This window comes from Pseudochaenichthys georgianus, chromosome 22, assembly GCF_902827115.2.
Source record: "Pseudochaenichthys georgianus chromosome 22, fPseGeo1.2, whole genome shotgun sequence".
In the NCBI taxonomy this organism is placed as follows: Eukaryota; Metazoa; Chordata; class Actinopteri; order Perciformes; family Channichthyidae; genus Pseudochaenichthys; species Pseudochaenichthys georgianus.
Window position 1 is genome coordinate 18,617,230 of NC_047524.1, and position 26,186 is coordinate 18,643,415.

General features: G+C 43.3%; 2 protein-coding genes across 6 annotated transcripts in view; one reads left to right on the forward strand and one right to left on the reverse strand.

Moving 5' to 3' along the window:
* Positions 1-22,081, forward strand: part of LOC117467833 (NHS-like protein 3) — a 28,704-nt gene extending 6,623 nt beyond the window's left edge. For 2 of the 5 annotated variants that reach the window (XM_034111704.1, XM_034111705.1), the window contains exons 2-8: positions 1,890-2,211; positions 15,247-15,390; positions 15,542-15,585; positions 15,683-15,812; positions 15,987-16,097; positions 16,626-20,588; positions 20,999-22,081. In XM_034111704.1, coding sequence (XP_033967595.1) covers positions 1,914-2,211; positions 15,247-15,390; positions 15,542-15,585; positions 15,683-15,812; positions 15,987-16,097; positions 16,626-20,588; positions 20,999-21,060 — 4,752 coding nt within the window. In that variant the 5' untranslated portion in view covers positions 1,890-1,913 and the 3' untranslated portion in view covers positions 21,061-22,081. Of the gene's footprint in view, positions 1-1,889; positions 2,212-13,639; positions 13,815-15,246; positions 15,391-15,541; positions 15,586-15,682; positions 15,813-15,986; positions 16,098-16,625; positions 20,589-20,998 lie in introns of those variants that run through there. The other 3 variants (XM_034111706.1, XM_034111707.1, XM_034111708.2) reach the window with 3 other exon arrangements.
* A 41-nt stretch (positions 22,082-22,122) lies between these two features.
* Positions 22,123-25,979, reverse strand: LOC117467838 (zona pellucida sperm-binding protein 3-like). Its single transcript, XM_071207186.1, has 9 exons — positions 25,333-25,979; positions 25,135-25,247; positions 24,712-24,818; positions 24,464-24,638; positions 24,268-24,382; positions 24,114-24,193; positions 23,924-24,012; positions 22,620-23,174; positions 22,123-22,456 (listed from the first exon to the last, which is right to left on the reverse strand). The coding sequence occupies exons 1-9, from the start codon at positions 25,768-25,770 to the stop codon at positions 22,221-22,223; spliced, it is 1,908 nt and encodes a 635-aa protein (XP_071063287.1). The 5' UTR covers positions 25,771-25,979; the 3' UTR covers positions 22,123-22,220.
* Between the last annotated feature and the right edge of the window lie 207 nt (positions 25,980-26,186).

Below are 26,186 nucleotides of genomic sequence, written 5' to 3' on the forward strand. Positions count from 1 at the left end.
AATATGAGAGTACATTTTCTGTATCTGTGACACGTGGAGTTTAACCCTACTGCTTAAATATCTTATGTATCAAAGTTAAATATCTATACAGCATCTTTGATAATACCTGCTAAACATTAACATATTGGCATTGGAATGTATTGTGAAATGCTAGCATGCTGACATTAGCATTTAGCATCACTTTGCCTTAGTCCAGCCTTAAAGGCTCATAAGGCTTTAGATTATTTTCCATTATAAGCACACAGTAAGGACGAATATGCCTTGGAAACATTACTCAGTTGCCAGTTTATCAGGTAGCTACAGCTGACCAAACTAAAGGAGTCCAATACAACAGTCCTGCAATCAAAATTGCCTTCATAAAGAAAGATTTGACTGATAAAAAGTTCAATTTATTACCAATGTTGAGTATGTAAGACACTTTTAAAAAGAATGCATCCAAACCAGAGCCCCTTAACCCCTCATCACGTCTAACCCCTCTGCATTACAGCGCTCTTTGATGATGAGAAGCAGTTTGGAAAAGTCACATTTGTAAACTTCAGAGAACATGACACATGGTTTAGCTTCTTGTCTTTTTAGGAGCATTTAAATACATCAAGTAAAATATGTTTGGTTGTGTTTCTCAGCCCAAAAAGTTTCATGAACTTTCTTGACATCAAATCAAACAGGGATTCACGATTCTCTCACTCTGACTCCTCTCCTACTTTCCTCCGGCCTTTGTGTGCTTATTTACAAGCTGCGACTCCTGTCATCTTAAGAGCTTGCTCCTGCTTTTAGCCTGTGATTTTAGAGATAAGTATCCAATAAAGCAAGCAGCTGGAAGAAGCCCAGAGTAAGCTGCCTCCAAGTAGAATAGTTCAGCGAGGTGAAGGGGTGGAGGAGGCGATGAGCTCATGCTACGCAGAAAAATAGATTAAGGAACACAATGAAACATAACAAGTAACATGGGCACTGCTCGCTAAAAACAACTCGATGCACATTGGTGAATGTTTATTTTTCTATTCGCTGGCTCCTCCTAGTTTGCTGTTGTGCCTGTGTGTAAAAGTGCAGGAGCCTCACGGGTGCGGCTTTGTGAATTATGACTCCATGTTATGGAATGAAGGGAGCGGTGCCAGAGCTTTCTTTGCAGATCTGTGAAGTTTGGTTTAGAGACAGTGGAGGGGGGGGGGGGGGTCTGTTTAGGCTCAGTATATGAGTTAAATGAGAAGTGCCCACAGACACAAACAGATGGATACACACTCATACAAACATACGTTTTCTAAAGAAAACAACTTCGAAACTATGGAAGCTTTATTTATTTATGACTGGATTCATCAGATTTGGACAATGACAAGCATTCCAAAGCATATTTTAACTTGATTTAAAAAAACGACTTTTCTTCAAGATGAAAAGACTTGACCTGAAGCCTGTTTGGCAGAGGTGCTCTATCATCCATCATTTTTAACATTTATACTGTTGTTTAGAGGAAGCACCAACATACCGCTACATCATTTGCGGGAATGCTTGCGTATAATCAACTTTTTTGATATGCAATCATACCTGGCAGACAGTAATCAGATACCATGATTGTTGTAAAAGCACTGAATTTGTTGCTTCTTGAGTTAAAATAGGTTTCTTTGCAGCAGCTAAATCAAAAAATATCTGTTGTTTTGATTTTCTTGAACAGAACAACAAGGTTGGTTTCCATCAACTGATCTGGTAACTTTGACAAGTAACTCAAGATTTAGTTTCATTTTTAGTTTTGCTTTTTATTCTGGATTTATTAAAACCCCTGGGAGCCACACGTTAGAAATCAATCAAGACATCCAGTGTGATACTTTTTTATTATTTTCTCCCCCTCTGCAAGAAAATGTAGGGTTATGATGATAATGACCTTTTTCTCCTTTTTTCAGGGCTTAGCTCCAGTGTGAGGAGGTATGTCAAACCGTGACTCGCTGGGGTTCGGGGAACTCCTTCCCCAGGATGTGGTTGATATTTTTGCCCAGGAGAAGCACAGCAAAAGGGGTCGGAAGAAGCGCAGCCACTCCCTGGGCCGGGCTCTGGTCTGGCTGAAGGGTAAGAAGAACAAGGATCCCGGTTTTAAGGGGCATAGCTTGGGTCTGGGCCCTGCACTTGACTTGGCTTTGGACGGGCACCCTGCTGCTGGGCATCAGGGTGGACACAAGGGAGGACATAAGTCAGGAAGACAGGCTCATCATCAAGGTAACAATCATGGTAAGAGCCACTTCCAATATGTAATGATGTTGCCATTAATTACATATTGATAGATTACTGTCCTCCACTTATTTTATTTTCACAAGATTGGAATTGTTTAGATATGGTTGGCGCCATGGGCATCCTTGAATGCATCACAATAGAGTCTCTGGCACCTTGACACATACAAAAACAAAACAAGCTACAATTATTAAACTGTGTTGAATTCCCTCTCTCACAGCTATGCCAGCTGATTAACATTTTTGCACTGACATGAGATAAACCAATAGGTGCCTGCAAGGAAGGAAATGTCCCAAAAAACGTTTGCCAATCTTATCTAAAGAATACTTGCTTGTAACAACACATTATTACTAAGTAATGTGTTGCTATTTGGCTAACGGCTAGCTCTTAATAAGACTTTTAAAGACATTTCTATGTAGAGCAGTTTGGCCAGTTGAATATGCTGCTTCTTGGCACCCAGGCATGTGTGTTGATCCACTTGCCTTCTGACCTGCAGCTCGCTTTGTCTGTCCTGTTCTGTGATACCATCACTTAAAGAGCCTGTGACACCATCCCAACAACTGTTGTGCAATGAAATATTGGGCTACTAGTAATCTCGAACCGTCAGTTTAAAAAAGAAAAAGCGATACCGTTTCGTTAAATATCAATAATTTCGAACATCGCGGGGAAATTCCTTCACTCATTTTGAAGTTTTGGGGGAAGCCGAAAGTGACGTCAATGCGGGAACGCTTCGAGCCAAACACGGATAAAGTGTGTTGTTATGCGTAGAAATGGTGAATTACTGAGTTTAGGCACTTTAATAACGTTTTAATGAAGCTGACTACAGTATATTCATATGTGTCAGTGCTTTCATGTCAATTCGGCGACATAAACATAAATGATCGTGGTGAAGATGATGATTACATTAGGATTAAAAATCGGGAGTGAGAGCTGCTGAATTTCCTCCCGTCGGATGTGATATCAAAACAAATCGATTATTTTTGTGGTTGTAAACTCAAGTGGATGAAACTACATTTATTAGTGCTTTCATGTCAATTCGGCGAACATATAATACATTCAATAATGAGTGAGGATGATGATTAAAAATCGTTTGTTTGAGCCGGTCTGCATTTACTGATGAGAAAACAAACCGATGCTTTTTGTAGTTGTAGTAGGCACCAACAACATGGATTAAACGTGTGGTTTTTTACCACAATGTTGGGGAAATTAATGGATAAAATGCACGGATTATTATTATTATTCCCACTCCGATCGGGACACTAGGTCCACCGTTTCCCCGCAGCGAGGCTCCCCCCGTTGACAGTTTACGTGGGCTGGGTGCAGTGGCGGACTGGCCATCGGGACGAATCCCGATGGGCCGGTACCGAAGTGGGCCGGTCGGATAAGTAACTAGCACATCCCCCATAGGCGGCGCGTGAGGCTCAGGTTTGAGAAGGCTAAATAACTTATTTTACCTGACGCTGCCCGCCTCCGGTGTCTATAGAAAAGAGATTAACTCAGTGTGCGGAGTTTAAATCTCTCAAGTCATATTACAGGATAAAGAAAATACAGTTTAAACTGCCGTATGCAGAGAAGACGCCGACGTGTCGCACTTATCATTCATATTACATCATCAATCAGATCATCGATCATATAATATCATAATATATCATATATTTCCTTATCTGAGTCAGCTTCTCCAGCCTCATCTGGCCGTGCAACACTCACAGTGTCACAGACTGGATGCAGAAGTATTATTTAACACATTATGTTGACGAAACACTCGAGACAAATGTAATTAAAGTCAGATCCACTCGTGTTTTAGACGTGAACGCGCTCTCAGCTGGAGAGAGAAACCCTGGCTTGATTTACCGAGTTGATAACCAGCGTCGTAGGACCGCTTAGCGAGATCTCGTTTGTTAGTTTGTTGTTAGTTTGTTTGTTACTCAAACATATCCAGGGTCTGTTGAACTGGCTTCATAGTACAGGGCACAGGTGGCTAGCAGCGCTAATGTCAAAGACACAGACATTATACATTATATTTGTATTTTACATCCCCCGCTCCCCCCGTTGACAATTTACTAGCGGTACCGAAGTGGGCCGGTCGAGAGTCCCGGGATGATTTTTAGTCCCATTCCACCACTGGCTACATGACCATACGATCGCCCATATTGACGCACCTCATTCCTAAACTTCTAACAGATACAACATAAACCGATCCTTCAGCCTCATATGAGCTCTCAGACACGTTCAACATTAACCTGTCATCGCTGTCTGAGCTTGCTGCTGTGTGCGCCGTCGTGCGTTTACATCTGACTGTATATATATAAAGGTTTACATGCAGATGCTGGGATCCTGGACGGTGCAGCTGGAGCGCTGTGCCCGCAATGACGTCACCCATCATTTGGCGGGACTTGAAGAATCCGCGAGAAGATCCAGAAAATTGTCAACATTGAAGGCAGATTAATGGTTATCAAAGTACAAATATCCAAAATCAGTTCAGTAACGGTTTTCAGGGGGACAATATGTACTCAAATTGATGGGTTTGGATGATGGGGGAAAACCGTGTCACAGGCTCTTTAACTTACCTGGGCCCTTTCTCATTTCTCTAACTCCCCTCCTCGACTCCTATCCTCGAGACTTAGTCCCGCCCACAGGAGATGCGAACGGAGGAGTCGAGGAGGGGAGCCGAGGAGAGAGGAGGGCGAGGAGAGAGGAGGGGAAGCAGCAGGCGGTTAGAGAAATGAGAACTCCTCTCCTCTGAGCGGTCATTTTAAAGAGACGTCCATTAATGGTGACAGGAGGCACAGCAGCCCTCTGTCTGATGGACAGATGTGTTCATTATGACTTATATATTTACTTTTAATTCATTCACAGTGTGGTATAATGAGACAATAACAGGCTACAGATGCACACACACACACACACACACACACACACACACACACACACACACACACACACACACACACACACACACACACACACACACACACACACACACACACACACACACACACACACACACACACACACACACACACACACACACACACACACACACACACACACACACACACAGAGGAGACACACCAAACCAACTGAGACCTGTCTGTCCGCTGCATCTACGCACTGTACAACACAAACACCTACACACTGTACCACACACACATACAGCTCCTAAAGCATATAATCAGGCTACAGCCGTTGTGTATTTTATTGTGAATCACTAAATGGTTTTAGAAAAATATCGACTCTTTGTTTGTAGATATCTACTAAACTACAGCAAATACAGAGAGTAATGTAGGCCTGTTATACTGAGTGATATATATCTTACACACTGCTCTGCTTTCTACACGGACCTCACAGCTGTTCTCACTGTAAACATCGCGTCGCGATGAGAGCAGTTAATAAAATAATATCCAGGGGATGCATGCAGAGCTGTCATTGGCTGAGATAAGTCCGACCGTGCGTCACGACTCTTTGAAACATCTCTGTTCCCGGAAATGCATCCACGAAGGAGCCGTGGAGGACCCCATCAGTGTATCCTCGGTTAGAGCTCCTCCAGAGAACCTCCTCGACGCTCGATCCTCGGTCCTCGAAGTGCATTTAGAGAAATGAGATGTCCTTCAACATGGCGCGCTGAAATTCATTTCCGGGTCACTACCGGAGGACCGAGGAGTCGAGGAGGGGGATTTGATGAAATGAGAATGGGCCCTGGTCTTCAGGTTATGTGGAGGGTTAAGTGTTGCTCTGGCGGCCCCGATATACTTGGAGGTGGACGGTTTATTTAGTTTGAACTTTTTTGCCACCACACACGTTCACCTACACAGTGAACAACCCAAGTAAAACCCGACAAACACACAAAGTGAACACAAACGAAAAGCTATTATTCACACGCTCCCATGGATATTGCAGCAACACACTTTGCACAGAGCTTTGGGTTCTTGTTGGAGCTTGCACATTTGCACTCGTATGTCAGCGCAATAAACTAAACCAGTCCTGTTTTCTCTTCTGTGAAAACAGCCCCCCCCCACACACTGTAGGTACTTTCTTTAGTTTTACACTCTCATTAGTCAAACCTTGATGCTGTCAGACGTGACACAACAACATCATCCAGCAAAACCATGTCCTACTGAGTAGAATTATGCAAAAACAGAAAAAGGGCACACAGTGTTCAGGTTGTTTTTGTGCCAGCGCTTGCGCAGTCTTTGCTAATTGCTTTACAGACCAAGGAGGCCCCGCCTGATTTTTTTTGTGTTGCCTCTTCTCCATCCTTGTAGTTATGCTGGAAAGATGAATATGTATAAACACGTTTTTAGTCACATCTGTGGTTGTGGCGAATGCATAGACAACAGCGTCAGCATTGACTGAAGCATGAGTATGTAGACTGCGTTACACAATCGTTGGACTTAATTGTGCTACTTTTGGTTAGTTAAACAAGCAGTGTGAGGCTCAGAGTTCTGTAGGAGAAAGTAAACTGTGAAGACAGATAAGGTATTTCTCCTCTGCCAAGGTCAGCTTAGAGGCTACCTCCCTCAACGGGTAGAGGCTATACAATTCTTCTCCTTCACTTTGCCACATATTCCCTTTATAATAATGACTGAAACAAGTAGATTTCTGAAGCTTTTAATCATTGTTGTGAGTGCAGCTGCAATGAATATTCTTTAAATCTATTGACTTAAGGTAAAAGCCTTAAGGTTGCAGAAATACATCAATAAAAAGCCGAACATGTCAACTGTTTAACGTGACTTATGTGTCAGGTATTAACATATGCTGCTGTTGGGCTCTCATCAGTCAATGTGTCTTGCGTGACATGCAGATCATTGGTGCTGCTTTCAAACCCTTCACCAGACACTTCCTCCGGTCAAAGAAGGAGCTCAGCGACCAAAATGCATCCAGTGGAGATTTATTGCAGGAGCAGGACACACTGCAAATGCAACACACTTGCCAAGAAAATTGAATGCCTCCAGCTGAGCCCCTGATGATGATCTGTATTGATGCCAGTGGGGCCTCCTGCCCACTAAATGCCTGGTATGGCAGGCCCAGTGCCAGTTAATTAAAATCCATGCCACGACCGTTTACAGTGAGCAAGGAACAAGGGGTTCTGTTTCTCCTGACCCGTCCTCTCATTGGTACCATGGGTCACATGGAGGTGTGCAAATGCGACTAGTATGATCGACTTTGTATCAAACTCATATCAAACTAGCAAGCTTTTCTATTTCATTAACAAAACGAATGAAACAAGCCATGTTATGTTAATTTTGAAATGATTTAATTTAGAAAATACAGTATCTGTAGATTCATTGATACGAACCAACTTTTCTAAATGTTTTTTTTTACACATCAATACAAAGCAAGGAATGCTGACATTTATCAACTTTTTTTATTTGTTACCAGAATGCAATTTACTCAGATCTTTTCCATCTCTCAATGCTTGCGGGTAACCCAAACTACTGTGGAAGTTAATGTTGAAGTCACATTTACACATCTCTCTTTTAACTAAAGGTAATTTAATTGTTTAATGGATCGATCTCTCAAAATGGGAATCTTTTGGGATAGTATGTTTTTGGGAAGTTGACCAACTTGAATTAGTTCTGATATGAGAAATCCCTGACAAAGTAAGCTGCTGTTAACACAACGGACAACTTAACCTCTCATTGTATTTGCTTTAGATTCCCTGAGGGTGAGCATCCAAAACCTGTATGGGGTTACTTTACCCTTTGCTCTTGTGGGAATCGTTCTTGTAAACATGGAGTTTGACCTAAGAGGGAAATGCGCAGTAGCAGGTTTTGGAGCGATAAACTCCGGCCTCTGGGACCTTTCAGTGTGGTAAACCCATTAACTTTGCATTGTCTTCTCTGATTACCTGGACAAGGTTTCATCCTGAGCCAAAGCTCTGAGATGATCTGTCCTCGCAAGATCATTTGCTTCCATTTGTCTAATTCCCTACACCCTCATCGGCTTACCTGTGTGACATTGATTCATGTCCCTGTTGGCTGTCAGTTTCTCGATCCTGTGTCAAAGTAAATGGCCGGCTTCTCTGAGGCAACTCTGGCCGGTCAACTCCTGTCTTTGCTTTAGAGTTGGTTTGAAGAGGAATGCCACTGGTTTGGATAAATGGAAATAAGGTGATGGAAAGACTAATGAGGTCATACAGTCCTGCCACGGTACATGCAGAAGGTCACCGGTTTACTCCGAACACTCCTTAAGAGATTCCTCACATTCCTGAGCTCCATTAAGAGATTTATTTTAGGAGGTTAGAATAAGGAGTGCTTCGTGTTTGTGGTTGGTGACAGATCATATGACCCTGTTCATTCGTCTTTGTTTGTTGATTATTTTGTTACAGACACTAACTTAAGAACATTAAGCCTTACATGTATCTGTTGCTTTACTTTATTTTCTGACTGTTTCTAATGCAGTGTAAAGCCATGATAGTTAACCGGTGCAGCATTGGTACACATCAGTAGAGCTAGAGTTTTCAGCTTTGGCATGGCAGGAAGTAGAAGAAGTAAAAGACTGACGGAAAAATGGCTTTACATTGTCCATTTAGGGAAGTAAGTGCAAACAAGGAAGTAACAGGGAAGTGTTTCCCTTTTGTGGGAATATTGTTCTTAATCCTGCTCCAACTGGATTACCATCGGCTCCCGCAAACATGTTGTAAATAAATCTGTCAATAAAATGTGGTTAATATCATATACTGATATTTGTTTTAACGACAAGTGAATCGGAAACAAATCCCCACAAAATGATTGTAAATGTTGACACAACAGTAACTGTAGAAAGCACAACTTTCTGAAATAATGTAATGCTTTCAAGAGTGGAACCTTTTAATATTGTTTACAACACTAGATGCATGTCATTGTAGTTATTGAAGCTGTGTTATGATGATGACACAATAACAGGAAGGGCTGGAGAGCAGGTTGAGGGAAGCTGGCGTGTGACCGAGAAAACAGCAAGTAGGGAGGTGTATGCCTTTGAGACATATTATTTGGACTTTATATGAAAAGCACTTGTTATCCTACCATGAGCTTTGTTAAATAAAAACGTCACACTAGAGCGAGGATAAGAATTAACTTCTGTTGTACTTTAAGTTCCCTTTGTATATAAAATATCTGAGACTAAGCTGACACAAGGGCATCCATCTGCTCAGGTGTTGCGTGAGAATGGAGCCAATGCTGACGTTGTGGGAATTTCTCTACATGAGGACTTGACTATCTGTATAGTAAACAGCTGCAGTAATGCTTGTGTTCAATCACAGGGTTCTTTGGGGATTTAAGGGGATTTTATTGCAATATGTGAAAAGTCACCACACCCAAATGTCAGAGGAGATCATATTTAGGTCACTCAAATGGTAAGAGAAGTTTACAAAGTGGCAGTTTGCCCTCTGGTTACAACTCAATAATGCGCTCCAGTTTCATTTCATCAAGTGGCTTTTATTCTTTGTCAATCCTGTGTTTGGTGTCAGTGTTACCAAAGGAAACGGCACTGCCAAAAGCATCAGTTATTATTTATGAAGGCATAACATTGTTTCATTGTCAAGATGTGCAGATATGTTACTATGGCTCTGCACCGACTGCTAGGCTATTGTAACGAAAGAAAACATGTTAGCCAACCAACTGCGGCATGTTGACAGAGAGACTGACAAATATGCGCTTGGAAACTTTTGTGAGTCGTCCGTCATAGCTTTTGTAGTCAAATGAGGCAGTGTTCAAGCAATGGGGCACATGTGAAGGGTAGAAATTCACTGTTGGTGCAGATAACCTTGGTGGTGTAGCAGTGTTGGTCATACATGTTTTCCTTTTCAAGAACACACTGTTCTCACTGGAGATATTCGCTGACTGGAACTGTGATAAGCCTGCTCATATGTAAAAGAGGGACTTTCACGGTTTATATCACCACAACCTGCTCTTTAGACATGCATGCAGCTTTGTAATGCTGTATGTATTTTCAATGTTTTGTATACATTAAAAACTACTGCAAAGTTAGCATTCTCACATGCCTTGTCTGATATCAACTTGCTAAGCTATAGCAGCTAGTGTTTACCATTGTCACCAGAGGAGGAAAATCAGGGGTTGCCCAAAGTCACTAGGATTTATCCTCTGGGGAATATAAATGTCAGTTTCCATATTTCGTAGCATTTTGTTCAATAGATGTTGAGATATTGATGTCTGGACCAAAGTGGTGGATCAAGCAATAGGCTAACACCGCTAGCATGGCTCAAAAATAGCTAATATGGTTTGAAAATAGTTTGTTGCTTGTGATACTCTAGAGTAGCTAATACATTTCTTTCTTTAATCGTAACTAACACTTATCAATTACCTCAAAATGTGACCTTAAATACACCCAGTAATTTGTGTCTCACAGTTGTTCTACTAATAAACCTGTTTTATTGTCTGGTATCAACGCAACGCTATGCCTACATTAAACAGGCACAAGCAGGCCTGACTATTTTACATTCTCCTGCATCATTTTTAATGGGATTTTGATGTGTTGCTTATGGCTTTTTGAGAGAAACTTTCGCACTATGAAGCTAGCACTGGTAATTTGCTCACCTTTGACCTTTTTAAATGGCAATATAATGGGAGAAATCTGTTTGGATTCCAAGGAGGATGACTGTAGAAAAAAAAAATGGCCACCTGCAAAATATTTGCCATCAAATGCATCTGTGTGCACCCTGGGTTTATTATTGGAGGTACACCTGATGCATGCTGGTCTGCTGGCGAACAAATTGTGTAGTCTGACAGTGTAATAGAGTGTAACCCTGCGTGCCTGAGGATGCAGGTGTATCTGTTACATGGATTGTTGTCGTTCCTTGTCACACCATGCTTCGGCCTTCCTTTCTTTCAACTGAGGTGTTGATATTTAATTCATTGAAAACCAAGAGTGTGAAAATAGTCAGTAGTGCACACACTTTGATCAGGATGTGTCCGGTCAGTGTAGCAAGACTGTTGCTTTTAGAGGAAGAGTGAGCCTCCAGCCCTTTCCTACTGTCATCACAGTGCGTTCAGTTGGGTTGGTGCTGATTAGCGAGGCTTAAGCACCTGGCAGACAGCACCCTCAGAGCCGGAGAGAACGTCTCTGCAACATGGCTGTCTGCCTCACGGGGCAAAACAAGAGCGAGGGGCAAGTTAGGACAGGAACGTAAGGTGTGTGTGTGGGGTATTTGCATATGTTTGATTCCCATGAAGCCGGAGTCCCATCACGTCAGCGTCTGTGTTAATGTCTGTGTGTGGTGCTAAATCTAAAGCTAGGGTTTCCAACTGTTGCTCTTTACATTTGAACTACATTCTGAAGCGGTGCAACGTGTCTTTCCTTCTACTCCCTTCTTTCTGTCATTATGGCCGTTTAGCACATGACGCGCTACCGGAGATCATCACAAAAAGTGATATGTTGTCCATTGCTTTTGTAGTAAATTTAAATATCTAACAGAAAGCTGTAGCCACTGAGGACAGTGTGGTCAGTAGGTTTTTTCTGGGAATTTAAGTAACCCGGGGCTGGATTTTAAAACAAGGCTGATATCAGAATCTGTAACTCCAATAAAGTTACATTTGACCTAAGGATTCAGTATTTTCAGCGTAAACGTAATCAAGAACTTTACCTAATAAATACACTTTGAAAGAGACTAAGACTTGTCCTGATCTTTTTACAACAGGCTGTTGGCCATAGATAAACTGTTGATCGTAGGCTAGGTGCTAAAAAGGTTTAGTAAATGTTAAATGTTGTAATTTTGAAGCCTTGCTTTTTTAAATAGACAGAAAAAAAGGGTTAATAAACCCTTACTATTCATGGTCTTACTTTCTCAATCTTTATCAATTCAAAGATCAGTGCTCATTATTTTGAAATTGGTATTCATAGCTAAATTGTACAATATATTACCATGGTTGCGTATCATAAACACACTTCATCGCCGTCTGTGTCGCTGGTTGTAATTTGTTAGTAGATGACGCAACATGTCTCCTGAAGCCCTTCTGTCTCTGTTTACTGCCAAAACATTACATCTTTTACATTTGCCAACAGATCTTTGCTCTACTTTAATCCCACCATTAGTTACATGTCAGAAATGTAATGATAATTCATTACGATTCCCACAAAGAGCATTTCTTCAACACGTTGTTTTTCACGAGGGGCTGAAACAGATAACTTAGATCTGATCACGCAGTATCAAATCCATAGGATTAATCTGTTTATCCAAATCCACGCTGTAAACATCAGTTTGCTGTTCATAAATAATCACAACCAGCCCGTCAATATCGCCGGCTTCAGTGACAGATGGTATCTTTAATATGTCAGTGATTCATTTGTACACAATAACAATGTGACCACAGAACCAGTGATAACATGACCCCTCGTTAACGTGTGGCCGGCCCCACCCGTCACTCCAGCGGAGTGTGTGCTGTCATGGTAACCAGATAAGTGTTGTCCCACACTGACTTCACCCCACACATGCATATCAACTCTCTGTTTACATCCAGAGGTTGAAGCCTCCACTTAAGCGGTGAAATGGTGATCTTTTTTTTCCACTCGTTGCTATGGGCTGCTTACACACATATGGTTCATTTATTTTATTTTATTTTGTAAACTGCTTTTGTCTTGAGTCACTAGGTAGCATCACGACCATGGGAATGTTTTCCATTTGTTCAGATGGCATACATTCCTCGTCATGTCTGCTTCGCACACCAGGAAGTGACAAAACCCCCTTAGCTGCAGTTTGAAGTGCTCTAAACAGAAAACAAAAAGAAAAAAGCTGAAGAAATAGTCAACACAAGTTTGCCCTAAAAAACGGTTAAAAAGGTGTTAAATGCTCTGATCTTTAAATCCATCTTTATACAGCAGCTCTAGATTAACTGAGTTATTTAGGTCTTTCATTATCAAATCTGAGGCAATGCTGCAGGGAACAATAGGGGACTGCAGCCCTCTTTCCAAACATGTTTTTAATCTTATTTAAAGAAATAGAATATATTTGAATTCGCTTACTCCCCCTTGTGGCAAAAACAATACAATTATATGTCCCATAATAAATTGTGAGGAAGTATACACATTTGGGGTGTTAACGTAGTACTTCAGTGAAAATGTTGTATAATCTAACAAAGGAGTGTTGTGGTGTTTATTTCCAAAGCTGGGGCTCAAGTGACGCTCTATACCTCCAAAATCCCTGACAACAGCTTTCCCTTCCCTTCAATGTTTACATGTATGATCTCATTTTGATCTGTGCCCTGACTGACCAATCCGGGGCGAGCGTGCCCACGGATGGGGGGCAACAGTGGGATGCTGGGCAGCGAGTGGGGGAGACCTAGTAGAGAGAGCTGGCAGGAATTAGGCTGCTGAGGATTAGTCTGAGCTCTGATTGTCTATTGGCTGTAGAGACCTTCAACGCTCTGCATGGACCTAAAAGGAAAACAAGAAAGACTCTCATCCTGCTGTGATCAGGAGTGATTTTACCAGGATGTTTTTCAAACTGACGGATTTGATCTAGATCATATTTTTCTTCCTCTTTCTTTAACCCAACGTTGGCCTAGTTTCAGCGTACTTTTGGAGCACTTCACTTGCAACTATGGTACTGCTTCTGACTAATAACTGTAGTACAAATTACTACTGCTTACCAACTCTCTTCAGGAGGAAAGGTGAGTCCGAACACCACACTTGTTGGAAATTAGCAGATAACATTAGATTTGTTTATGACTTTATTGCTTCCTTTCTGATTGTTGAAACTGCTTTTCAAGTATGACCCAGACTGGCTGGATCCACTTGCTTCCATAGACGTAGTAAAGTAATCTAATTGTGGTCATTTACTATCACTGTGGACCATAAACACTACTGTCAGTTTGTTATCTCTTCTTATCTGATATGCTGTGATTTCTCACTCTTGCAACTAACAGTTGCTTTAAAATAGAATAAGGTAACTAGAGTTTTGCATATTCATAGATAATTGCTTATTGGGAGCAACTCTAATGCCGTTACAAAACAGACAGTGGTAAAACGATCAGTGAGCACATGGCTAGCTAATTGCAGCGTGGTCTTACAGACAGAGCGGACAGTAGAGTACAGTGTGGAGCAGCTGAGACATTACATAAAAGTGTCTTAGCAGGTTGTTAGGCCAATGATCCCAGACTGAGTCCTGGGAGTGTGCGAGCACCACATCATTCCTAGAGTTCAAAGGCATGCCTGTTGGTCAGCAAATCTTAGCTACTGTAACGTCAGGTTTTTCTTTTTATCTTGGTTTCTCTCAAGTGTCTGACTTTGAAGTCCTTTTATAATGCAAACATGACCGCGATCAACACAGAATTATTCACAAGCCACAATAGTGCTCATGTCACATGCTGAATTTCAGGTGTGTTATAATTGGTTAACAAAAGGTTGAACTGGTACATTTTGCATGAACAAGATTTGACTGTAATTTATTTAGTTTAATTTACATTGTGTAATTTAATGATACTTTGGCTCCAAGAAGATTTGCAATACTGAGCATATTACCTGACGGTGGATTTTTGTGACGTGAAAATCGTTGTAGACAACATACCAAAGACAAGAATTATTAAACAAACAAACAGTTCTTAACATACTTTATACATATTACCATTTCCTTGCAATAAAGTCACCAATATAAAACACAATATAACACTCTACAGTGGACACCTGTACTTTAGGAATAACGGCTAATAATATTCCCTTTTTAGAGCAATATCGCTAAAATGATGTAACCATTGTTTTATCAATGAAGGCTTAGGTACTGTATTACAGTCTTCTCGAGAGCAGTTAAACCTGCGAATATGATTTTCCTACCTGGTGCCGGATAGATTTTTAATATGATAATCCTTTCCTAAAAGTCACTGTACTGCACTGGAGTTTAATCCTGCGTGAGGATGAGGAAGTTCAGCCTTTTTAATCGCACATTCGTGTAATTAACCGTCAAACAATCTATTGTACTTAAATGTTTCTGGCAGACACCTGAAGGACCTCACCCTGGCCATATGGCCCCCTTTATCTACTGTAACAGTAACACACAGCTTTTAGTTGATCCAGGCTGATCCCCTCTCTCCTCTCTCTCTCTTCAAGCTGTCCAAAAGCGAGATGACAATGACAAGACCCCGGCCCCCCCGCTGTTACAGGAGAATGTTTTCATCGAGGCCAGCAGGCCCGAGTACTTGGAGAACCTCCACACTGAGGCCCTGGAGGGACTGAAAATGATGCAGCAGGAAGGTACAAAGCGCTCTAGTGACTTAGTCATACACATGTGCAGTCAATTAGAGGTGTGCCAACTGTTTGCATATTGCTCAAGAGGGTGTGCACCACAGGATATAAACACTGCTTAGAATTTTAATTGCTAATATAATATTTCTCTCTTGTGCAGAAACCAATAATGGAATGGAGTTCCAGGACAACATGAGCACAATTGTAAGTGACACATCTTACCTAGAATTGCCTTTTTTGGAACACAAAGTTCCATGTACAGATTTTTTTTTAACAAAAGATTGTCTCTCCTTTTTGCCAGTCGAACATGACGGTCCAAACGGACGGGGAAGGGTTTATGACAGACAGCACTATTGCTGACTCATCTTCTGTCGTCTCTGTACAATCATCTGTGTCCACGAGGTCCTCCCGCTCTGGTCTCACCAGGCAAGGTAACTTAACCACAACCGTAAAAAGCTATTACTACCTACTTGAAAGTACATATTTTATACAACATATGATGATGCACACATACATTTACAGATAAAACATGTAATTGGTGAGATGTGTAGGTTGTTTCATCATGATGTTTTTCTAATGTTTCTCTCTTGCCTCTGTCTGCCCAGGATCAACATTCAGGCCCTTGAATCATGGGAAAAAGTCAGAAAAGACCAAGACGAGGAGAAAACACAGGAAGACTGTCGGGGGAATCCCACAGCATGTTCAGAGAGAACTGGGTATGCAGCTAATCATAACTTACAAAATACATGCATCTATACATTTCTTTTTCATTTGTATGTGCTGTATTTAAAATGATATCAAAAGGTGGTTATGTTACTGCAGGGTTATACATTTATATTGTTTAGATGGCCACTTTTTCATAGAGCTGAGCTATTATTCTGAGGTGGTTAATTGACCCACCTCACCTCTTTCTTTTTCCTGGTTTGTGTTTATAGTGCATTCCTGTTATAGATACGTTCCATACACATATTCTCTTCAAAACATAAGATAAGAAGAGTTATGCTCCTCACAAATAGTCTGTGTTTTAATTTTCAAATGGGGGAGAAAACTTTGGCTGGAGTGTCCACAAACAAATTGAGTTTTCCCAGATGTATTTCTTCTTTAGCTTTGAAATTGTATTAATGTATACAGCCAATTGAATAAGCCTGTGTTACGGTCTTCTATCTAGAACAAATTGATGATAGATTGTTTCTTTGTGCGTTCATTTCCTAAATAATAACTATGAACTTGTCTTCTCTCATCAGGTCTGGACAGAGTGGGTTGGTCACTGACTCAGAGGTTAGATGAGGAGCATCTTTATAATGGTGAATCTGACAACAGCCCAACAGCCTATAGGCCTCAGTCACAAACCAGAGCTGGTGCCAGCCTTCAGGACATGAGCCTCATCCATCCCCTCCACAAACACCATCTTGAGCGGCTCGGTGCCCCCAATGCTGGTCATAGGGATGACCTGGCCCTGCTGAATCACCTGGGCCCCGAGCTGTCAGATGGGCAGAGGCCTCACTCCTTGGCCGTTCCCGGTACGACCACTTCTGACAGCCTCCAGCCGGAGCTGCCCAGCCCTGTAATGTCCATGTCCCCCCAGGCACCCTACATGTCCAAAATCATTCCAAATGCTGTGTTGCCACCCTCCATTGATGTGGTGGAAATCAGCCGTGGACGGAGTCGCAACAGCGTGCGCACCGTCAGTAAGAGCAGCCTGGTGATGTCCAGCCCGGCCTCCTCCAGGGCTTCCTCCAGAGCCTCTTCCTCCAGAACCTCTTCCTCCAGAGCCTCCAACATCACCTCTGCCTCCCGCAACTACACTCACAATATGTCCGACAGCTCTTGTTGGAGCAACTCTGAGTCCTCAGACACCTTGGTATCGGACTCTTCCACCATCTCCAGCAGCAGCACCCCAAGACAGAAGAGGTCCCAGGATGGAGATGCTAAAGAGGACAAAATCAGTGTTCACTCCTCCATCAGCAGGGCTTCAAAATGCAACTCCAATGGCAAGCTCATTGTTAAAGGAGACGAGGTTAAGACGGAGGCGCCCTTTTCACGTAGCCTCTCCGTCATGAAGCCCAAGAGGGCTCCTCCTCCTCCGAGCCGCACCTTTTCCCTCCACAATAAGATGAAGCGGCGGTCCAGGGATCTGGCAGAAGTTAGGGTCAACTCAAGGGAATCCTCTCTAAATAACACCTCAGCTTCAGGCGAGGAAGATGAACAAAATAAATTGGGATCTTCGCCCTCCAGCCCTGGATATACCGCTGACACGAGTTCACTGGAGGACTCTACAGGCTCTGTGTCATTTAGCCCCATCAGATCCCAGGTGCAGGCCCGAAAATCAGAGGAAGCCGAAAGAGCGAAAGACTCTTCAGAAGAGAAGAAGGATCCCGACAATAAGCTTAGGAGAATAGTCTCTCCATCCAGTGGCTACTCCAGCCAAGAAGGCACATCCACACAGGTTTCCAAAGAGTCCCACAGCCCATCTCCGAGGCACAAGAGTGGCATCTTCGCAAAGTTTCAACGGTTATTTCCTGGGTCTGGTTCAACGCCACCTCCTCTCCGTGAGGAACTCAAACCTGTCACCACAGTTGAAACTGTCGGCCCTTCTGTAAGGGCCTTGAGGGAACTCTTCAACATCCCTCCGCCACCTAAAATCCACGCACCTCCACCGCCTCCTCCAGAGGTGTGGGCTCACAGCAAGCGTTCATTTGAGCTGCTGCTGGGACCCCCGGCGCCTGATAACCTTTACGCCATCATAAAGAGAAATCCAAAGGACAGGAGACCACAGAGGCAGTCTCCTTCTGCATCTGCAAATAATCTGAATGTAACAGTGGAGTCCATTAGCGGAGCCCTCCGTGTTCTGGAAACAAAGAAAGGTCAAGAAAGTGGGATTTTGAGTGCAGAGGTTCACAAAGAGAACCTCGACAGACTGGCTGAGCAGAACGTTGATTTGAAAGGAAATGGGAAAGAGGAGAAAGTGAGAGCAAGTGACATAATAAGCAGCATGTTAGTGAAGGCCGTAGAGAAGCGTGAAGGAAGGCTATCAGTGGTGAGAGAAGAAGAGGTCAAACCGGCATCCACACAAGACCCAGATGTAAAGACTCACATGGATACGTTAACCACCATTTCATTAACACGCATTACTCCATCTCCCTCTCCTCCTCCGGCGCACCAGCCTCCCCAACCCCCAACCCCATCAGTCGTTGTGTCCCCCGAAGCCTCCTGGCCCCCACCGCCTCCACCAATGGCAAAAGTGGGCCTCAATGGGCCTGATGATATTGACTTCCCTCTTCTGCCTCCCCCCATGTTCGGTGAGGTGGGGTTCGTGTTACCTGTTCAGGTGCCATTGGAGAACTCCTCTTCTGGTGCTGGCTCCACGTGTACAACTACGTCCGTTATATCAGTGGTGATCACAGACCAGGGACCTCCACCCCTGAATATCCCACCTCCCCCACCATACAGGGCTCCCCCTCCACCAGTTAATGTAGTGTCCCCTCCTACAATCAAAAAGGTCTCTTCTCCACTGCTACCTAAACAAGTCACTCCACCACCTCCTAAAGTAACTTCCCCTCCGCCCAAATCTAAGGATATTCCTCCTCCGCCACCACCCAAAGAAACTTCCCCTCCGACACCACCTAAGCAGGTTGTTTCTCCGCCACCACCTAAAGAGGTCTCTCCACCACCACCCAAGAACGTTTCTCCTCCACCATCACCTAAAAAGTCATCCCCTCCAACACCGCCTAAAGAAATGTCTCCTCAACCATCGCCTAAGGGTATTTCTCCTCCATCACCACCTAAAGAAACTTCCCCTCCGTCACCACCCAAGGAGGTATCTTCTACACCACTCAAAGAAATTACTCCTCCGCCCCTTGTTAAGGTTACTCCTTTGGAACCAAAGGAGGCCCCCCCTGCTCACGTCAATGAGGTGGTATCTCCTCCACCAGTTATCGAGGTCTCCACTCCACCAGGTCCTGAAGACATATCCTGTCTGTCCACTGAAGAAGTGTCTCCTCCATCTGCTCAAGAGAAGGCCTGTCAATCTTCTGAGGAGGCCACACCTGTTAAGAGCTTTACTCCACCACTAAGTATTCCTCCTCCACCTTCCCTACCATCACAGCCAAATCCACCAGCGAAAGAACTTGATCTGCCTGGAGAGAGCTCCGTGGTTGAATCTGAAACTATCTCAGTTTCATCTCACAGTACTCTCACTCCCCCTCAGAGTATTCCCCCTCCACCTCCTATACAGCTTCTCCTCCACCCTCAGGTTGTACCCCTGAACACCCATGGTCCAGTGACCCAGGAGCCCTCCCCTTCCCCAGAAGTCTCTATCCCACCAGAAAAGGCTGAAGAACCTGCTCCTTCTCCACCTGTAAACATTCCTTTAGCTCCACCTTTACCTTTGCAGGGCCTTGCCAGCATTAAGGAGCAGCCTAGTCCTGTAAGCACAGAGAACCAAACCCCGGAGCCGACCTCTGCCCCCGCTGGACAGGAGGGACCCTCCCTCATTGTCAGCCCCTCCCTTCTGGAGATGGTCAAGCTGCGGTCAGTCAGCAGCAGCCCTGAGCCTCCTAAAGCTCAGGAGCCAGCAGCGGTGGAGGTTACCATGAGGAAGCAGCAGCCCAGCAACCCTGCCCCCCCCTCATCCGCCAGTGGTGAGGCTCCTCAGAAGCCCATCAGAAGGTCTCTGATAATCCTCTCACCACCAACCACATATTCACCACCAACCACATCTTCACCACCCGCCTCACCCCCTGCCACAGACACTGAACAACTAGCTCTGCCAGAGACCCATTCTGTTTTGGTACTGCCTGCCTCCCCAACCCCAGCGAAAAGGTCTCCACCTGCCATGACGGCCTCTCCTTCCATGAACCTGCAGGAGGCCATCCGCCTGAGGACAGCGGCCAGATCAAAAACCGGCCCCGCATCCCGCCTCAGTTTGAACTCCCCAACGTCGCCAAAAGTCTCCCAAAAGTCCCCCTGCAGCACAGCAAGCTTTATCTTCTCCAAGAGCAACAAGAGGGTGGTGATCGAGACCAAGCCGGCACCGGAGGACATGGCCACCGTACAGAAGGTGGCAGGCGAAGCGAAGTGGGTCAAGAAGGAAGTTAAGGTGCCACCACCCGTTGCAAGGAAACCAAAAACAAAGGGGAAAGAGATCGAGGACAGTGAAGGGACGGAGCAGACTGCAGGACAGGAAGCACTGCAAGACGGTGTCAATGGTAAGAGAGATTATTCAATTTAAATAAAAAATATTGGAGTTAGTCTGTAATTGATAAACAAGTCTCAAAGTCTATACAGTCTCTGAAACGCTTTACTTCTGAACAGCAATCTAATGATAGATGCTAACGTCAGCATGCTAAAATGCTATAAACCATGTTTCCCACAATCATATAATTTCGACCGTAATACTCTCAAACTGTATTCCAGGTCAGCGACCATCTTAATAAATTCAGCTAATTCAAGAAGATAGTTTGTTTTGACCTGGTTTCACTTTTGTTATAAATGCCTCTATACGTAACAGCTAAAGCAGCTCATATAGGTTTATGATAATGTTTAAATCCGTTTTTTTATTTTATGATGTAACTTTTCTGATTTCATTAAACTGACTATTTTTCTTGTCCAACCTCAGATGCTACGGAGAAAACAAATGGGACAGCAGGTACTGTTGAAGGAGAGACGCCATCCACATGATTGTAAAGACTGAAGGAGACCTGGGAAGGACTTACCAATAACACTGAATCTGCAAGGGCTTTGTGTGAGAAGCAAGACACTGGATTTGGATGGATGAGATGCTTATCTCAAGGATTGCATTTGTAAAAGTTCTGGATTTTAAAGGAAATTCTCCAACTTTAACGTTAATGGTGTGGGTCTTCATTTTCTCAAGTTTGCATTTTTACCAGGAATGAATACAGCATATTTTCTTTTGCCAGAGGTGCTTCTGAGCTTTCCGTTGCATGAGATGGGAATATACCACCCTCTAGTGTCACATCGACGTATGTCCTGCTGAACCAGCTTTAGATTTAACAATGGGACTTTTGGGCGCTCATCTGTAAATATAGCATGATTTTGTACATTCAAAATATCCAGCATTGATGGATCTGTTCTACAGAGTTCTGTTCTATATTTTCTCCAAAACGGTTTCCACAACAATTATATTAGTTAAAAAGTATTAATTTTCTTAAGTTATTTGTTTCCTGTTTTCATGTGTGTTAAACCTGTGTATCATTTAAAATCAAGTTTGTTTGTATCGCTTAATCATGTCCAAATATGTGTTCTCTAAAATCCCACATGTCCTATTTTATGATTAAAAGCTCTTTGTGGGTGCAATGAGATGTCACAGAACCAATGAGCAGACCTGCAAAGCAATATCTTTTGTTGCTTTTAGTTACTGATAATGGAGGCTTAGCCCTTTCTCAGTTGATGATCAACAGTGGGATATTTCTGTATTGAACTATAATATATTTCAAACTGGTTTCAGACACTGTATTGTAAGAAATCATTTATAATGGAAAGAATAAAGATTTATGGACGGATCAAATCGTCAAATGAGCATCTTTTTTTTATGATATTGATTCTTGCCATTTTTAGTTTGCTTCTTTCTTAAGCCTCAGGTATATGCAAGTAAAACTATGGCATTTCAGAGTTGACATTATTCTTAATTGTCATGGCTCGTTTGAATCAATGTTGAATATCAATACAAATCTTCCAGCCATTTAAACACTGAGAACTTAAGTTCATGACAAATCCATCAGCTGCATTTTCATGTTTTTTATTGAAATAAATCAGAATATCCTACTATCATGGGGGTTACAGTCTTTGAGCAGAATACTGATCGATCCATTGACCCAATGCTACCTCCATGGGAAATACCAGGTACTCTCTCCATCATCTACGAAATCTTCTAGACTGTCGTCTTCCTCCCACTCCATCATCCTCTCATGCTCTTCACCTCCACCTGTATGCTTCCTCTCCTCCATCATCCTCTCATGCACTTCACCTCCACCTGTATGCTTCCTCTCCTCCATCATCCTCTCATGCTCTTCACCTCCACCTGTATGCTTCCTCTCCATCCTCTCATGCTCTTCACCTCCACCTGTATGCTTCCTCTCCTCCATTATCCTCTCATGCTCTTCACCTCCACCTGTATACTTCCTCTCCTCCATCATCCTCATGCTCTCCACCTGTATGCTTCCTCTCCTCCATCATCCTCATATGCTTCCTCTCCTCCATAATCCTCTCATGCTCTTCACCTCCACCTGTATGCTTCCTCTCCTCTTCCTCACTTTCAGAGGCCGGCAGGTGTGATTCTCTCTGTGGGACGACTTGTGATGTGAAGATTTCATCCAACTGCTCCCAATGACGCAAGACTTCAGCCTCCTCCTGATTCCAATGGGTCTCATCTTCTCCTCCTTTAAATTCCTCCTCCTCTTCACTCTCTTCTCGCCCTACAAACCCTGACCCATCCTCTTTTAACTGATGTGAATCCTTCACCTTCGACTCAACTGAAACCCTGTCCCTAAATCCTAACTCCTCTGAATCAGGCATCACTCCAAGGATAAACCCTCTTCCTTCTTCATCCTCTTCAAACCCCTCTTCCTCCTCTTCTTCATATGCGTAGTCTAGCTCTTCGTCGTAATCATCATAAGTCACTACATCATCACTTTCCAGCGGGGTCTCTTGACTGTGTAGCTTATCGGTGTCATGTATCGTGACATGGCCGACTCCGCTAATGCCAACTGGTAGAAGGTCATCTTCTGTCGTGTACGGCTGATCAGAGACCAGCAAAGACCCACTGCTGGAAAAACCTGAAATATAAAAGTTAAAAGTAGAAATGTGTTATCACTTTCATTGATATAACTTAAGGTAAGACATTAAAAAATGCTTGTTGCATAACCTGGTCAATTTTGAGAGATTGGGATGTGTTGCTTCCATAACATGCCTTTCTCTAAAAACGAGTTGAAATGAAAACATCCAAAAATACACATTTAGGTGTTTATTTTCCTTTATTTCTTTTCCTAGATGAGTCCTAAAGTCACCAAAAGTTAGCAGAGCATTTTCCTAAAGAGTAATCTCCTGAGATATCTCAACTTCACTTACTATATTCCAAAGGATTGTACAGAGGGGGTATCGCTATCCTGATTTATACATTTCATTTTATTCCTATAAACATGTCAAATATTAGATTTAGATTTTTGCAGTGTTACAAAGAGATATTGAAAATTCCCTCTGTAAAAACCTTTAACTACTATTGTGTCAATATAATTAAAAACATGTTAACACCCATGGTTTTATCCAAATGGTCACAATGCACACTTTCTTATTTCATGATAATACCTCATTTGCTTTGTCAAACATAAACATCTTGTCTTAATGCACGTAAACATCTGTAGGGTGTCCATTCTCCCATTCCACTTTTGGTGGGTCATAAGATAATTGTAAGCTAGTGATACAAACATGTTGCTTAGTGCCACTTAAAGCTACCACAACAATCCAATACATCCGAGTAGGAATGGGTGCATACTATCCATGTCTTAAAACAACAAAAAAGTCAAACCTTCCATCATGGCCCTCTGGAGTTTAGAGGGCACACACTGTGAATCACAGCAGTCACATATGGACTTGTCACCAGAGAGGGCCTTCCACCTGTCATGGCAAATGCAACACAAATATTCTCAATCCATGTGGAAACAGGTGAAAGACTACAGTCCTGTAATGGAAATGTAGTTTAAAGTGCCAAATCTCACCCGTCCTTTTTGTAGGTGCATGATTTGTGAGCAGGACCCGGGTCTTCAGATGAGACTAATAACTTGCAGTGAATATTAACCTAAAAAAGAAACTGGGTTAAGCCACAGCTAAAGAATAACTAGGAGAATCCAGATAATTATAAACCACACTCACCTCCGAGTCAGGGTCTGCAGTGAACTGGAAGGCCTGGATGGAGAATCTCAGGGTCTTGTCTGTCCGAGAGACGAACCGAGACGCCCCCGGGTCGCTCTTACTGTCCAGCATACAGCTGTGGACAACAACAATATGACACTAAAGAACCCAAACCAAAAGATTTTTCTAAAAATGCACTACCGTCCACTTTTCTCACCCAAAATGGCCAATGATGCTGTATTTGAGGGATGATTTAGAGTCACTGGATGGTGAAGCATAGCAGCTATTGATGTACAGTTTTGAACCAGTTGAGAGATGAGATGCAGAGATCTGGAAATTAACCGTCTTTCCAAGCTGGTACACCCGTGACAGGGCAGGTGTGCTCCACAAATCTAAAACATAAATATATCAAATGAGATGGGGCCAGAAGCTCTTTATTCCTAGTCTACTGTTCTTTAAACATACCATCCATCAACTCCATCTGGAAGTCATTTGCATTTCCCTTCAGTTTTTTACGCATAACAGGAGTCTCCCAGGTGGGCTGCACTGTCAGCTTGTGCACATGGTGGTTCCTGGACATGGAGATAGTGAAAATCGAGCACACACACACACACACACACACACACACACACACACACACACACACACACACACACACACACACACACACACACACACACACACACACACACACACACACACACACACACACACACCCACACACACACACACACACACACACACACACACACACACACACACACACACACACACACACACACACACACACACACACACACACACACACACACACACACACACACACACACACACACACACACACACACACACACACACACACGATGATGAAAAAAAGCTGAGACAAACCTTTGATAACGGCATTCAATGTCCACATCGATCCGCTGCGCTCTGGTTGGGAAACGTTTTGGCGAAGGCTCATAATGGAGTGTGAATTTGTAGAGCAGATAACCGGGGGGCGACTGTCAAAGTCCAAGAGAGGGTTAGACACTGAGATTTTAAGAGTATGCAGGGACAGAGACTGGGAACAAGAAACACAAATCTTACCTCCCGCACGGCTCCACACGCCGTCAGAGGGTACGTGAAGAGCAGGTCACCGTGTCCCCCATTGCTTTTGCAGCCGCTGCCTAGTCTCAGCTCCTCTGCATTGGCACCATGGCCGTAGAAAACTGGTTTGACCCGCAAGACAAAGTCAGCCGTGGAGCAGGTGACAGAAACGTCTTGCAGGTAAGCAAAGTCCGACTGGAGCTTTTCCTCTGGACGCATACACGCGGAAGTGAGTACAGACAATGGGGAAGGGATGGCATTTAACTGGTGGGGGGGTTTTCTGTCGTCCGTCGTTAAATGTTTGACTGATTTGGATTGTTGCCGTTTAAAATGCGTTTTCCTTCTGGTGAATGGAGATTCATAAGTGTCCTGTGCGTAGCTGAGGATGCCAAGTGATAAAACACTCCATATTACATAGATACACCACTTTGTTTTCATCGCAACAGACTGCTGTGCTGTCCTTCTACCTTTCCCTTCCCTTTCAATCTGCACGAGACGCTCAGCCGCGGCTGGAGGTAATTAGGCGCGAGTATAAATCAGCAGCCTGTAGGCAGTACGCGAGGTTCAGCTTCATTTGGGTGTTTTTCAGTCTTTAAAAGGAACTGGAAGTTTCAATGTTTATTCGTGACTTAAAAACGTGTCTAACGACTGTTGTAGAGTGCGTTTTATTTGAGAAAGATGAGAAATTAATGAGAAATAGGGGAAATGTATCTACGGGGGTGCATAAGGGTGAAAAAAAAGTGAAAAATATTTTGCCTACAGAACCGCAGTGACGTGTCCTAAAACCCGGAAGTAAGTTAGCATTTTTAGCACTTCCGGTTCCTTCGTCAAAAAAGCAATGTATTTTCTCCATA

Coding starts and splice junctions, on each gene's coding strand:
- LOC117467838 (XM_071207186.1), bottom strand. CDS start 25,770: ATGAAAACAAAGTGGTGTATCTATGTAATATGGAGTGTTTTATCACTT. Junction 24,819..25,134: donor ATTGAATGCCGTTATCAAAG/GTTTGTCTCAGC, acceptor CTCCATGTCCAG/GAACCACCATGTGCACAAGC. Junction 24,383..24,463: donor AGCATCATTGGCCATTTTGG/GTGAGAAAAGTG, acceptor TGTTGTCCACAG/CTGTATGCTGGACAGTAAGA.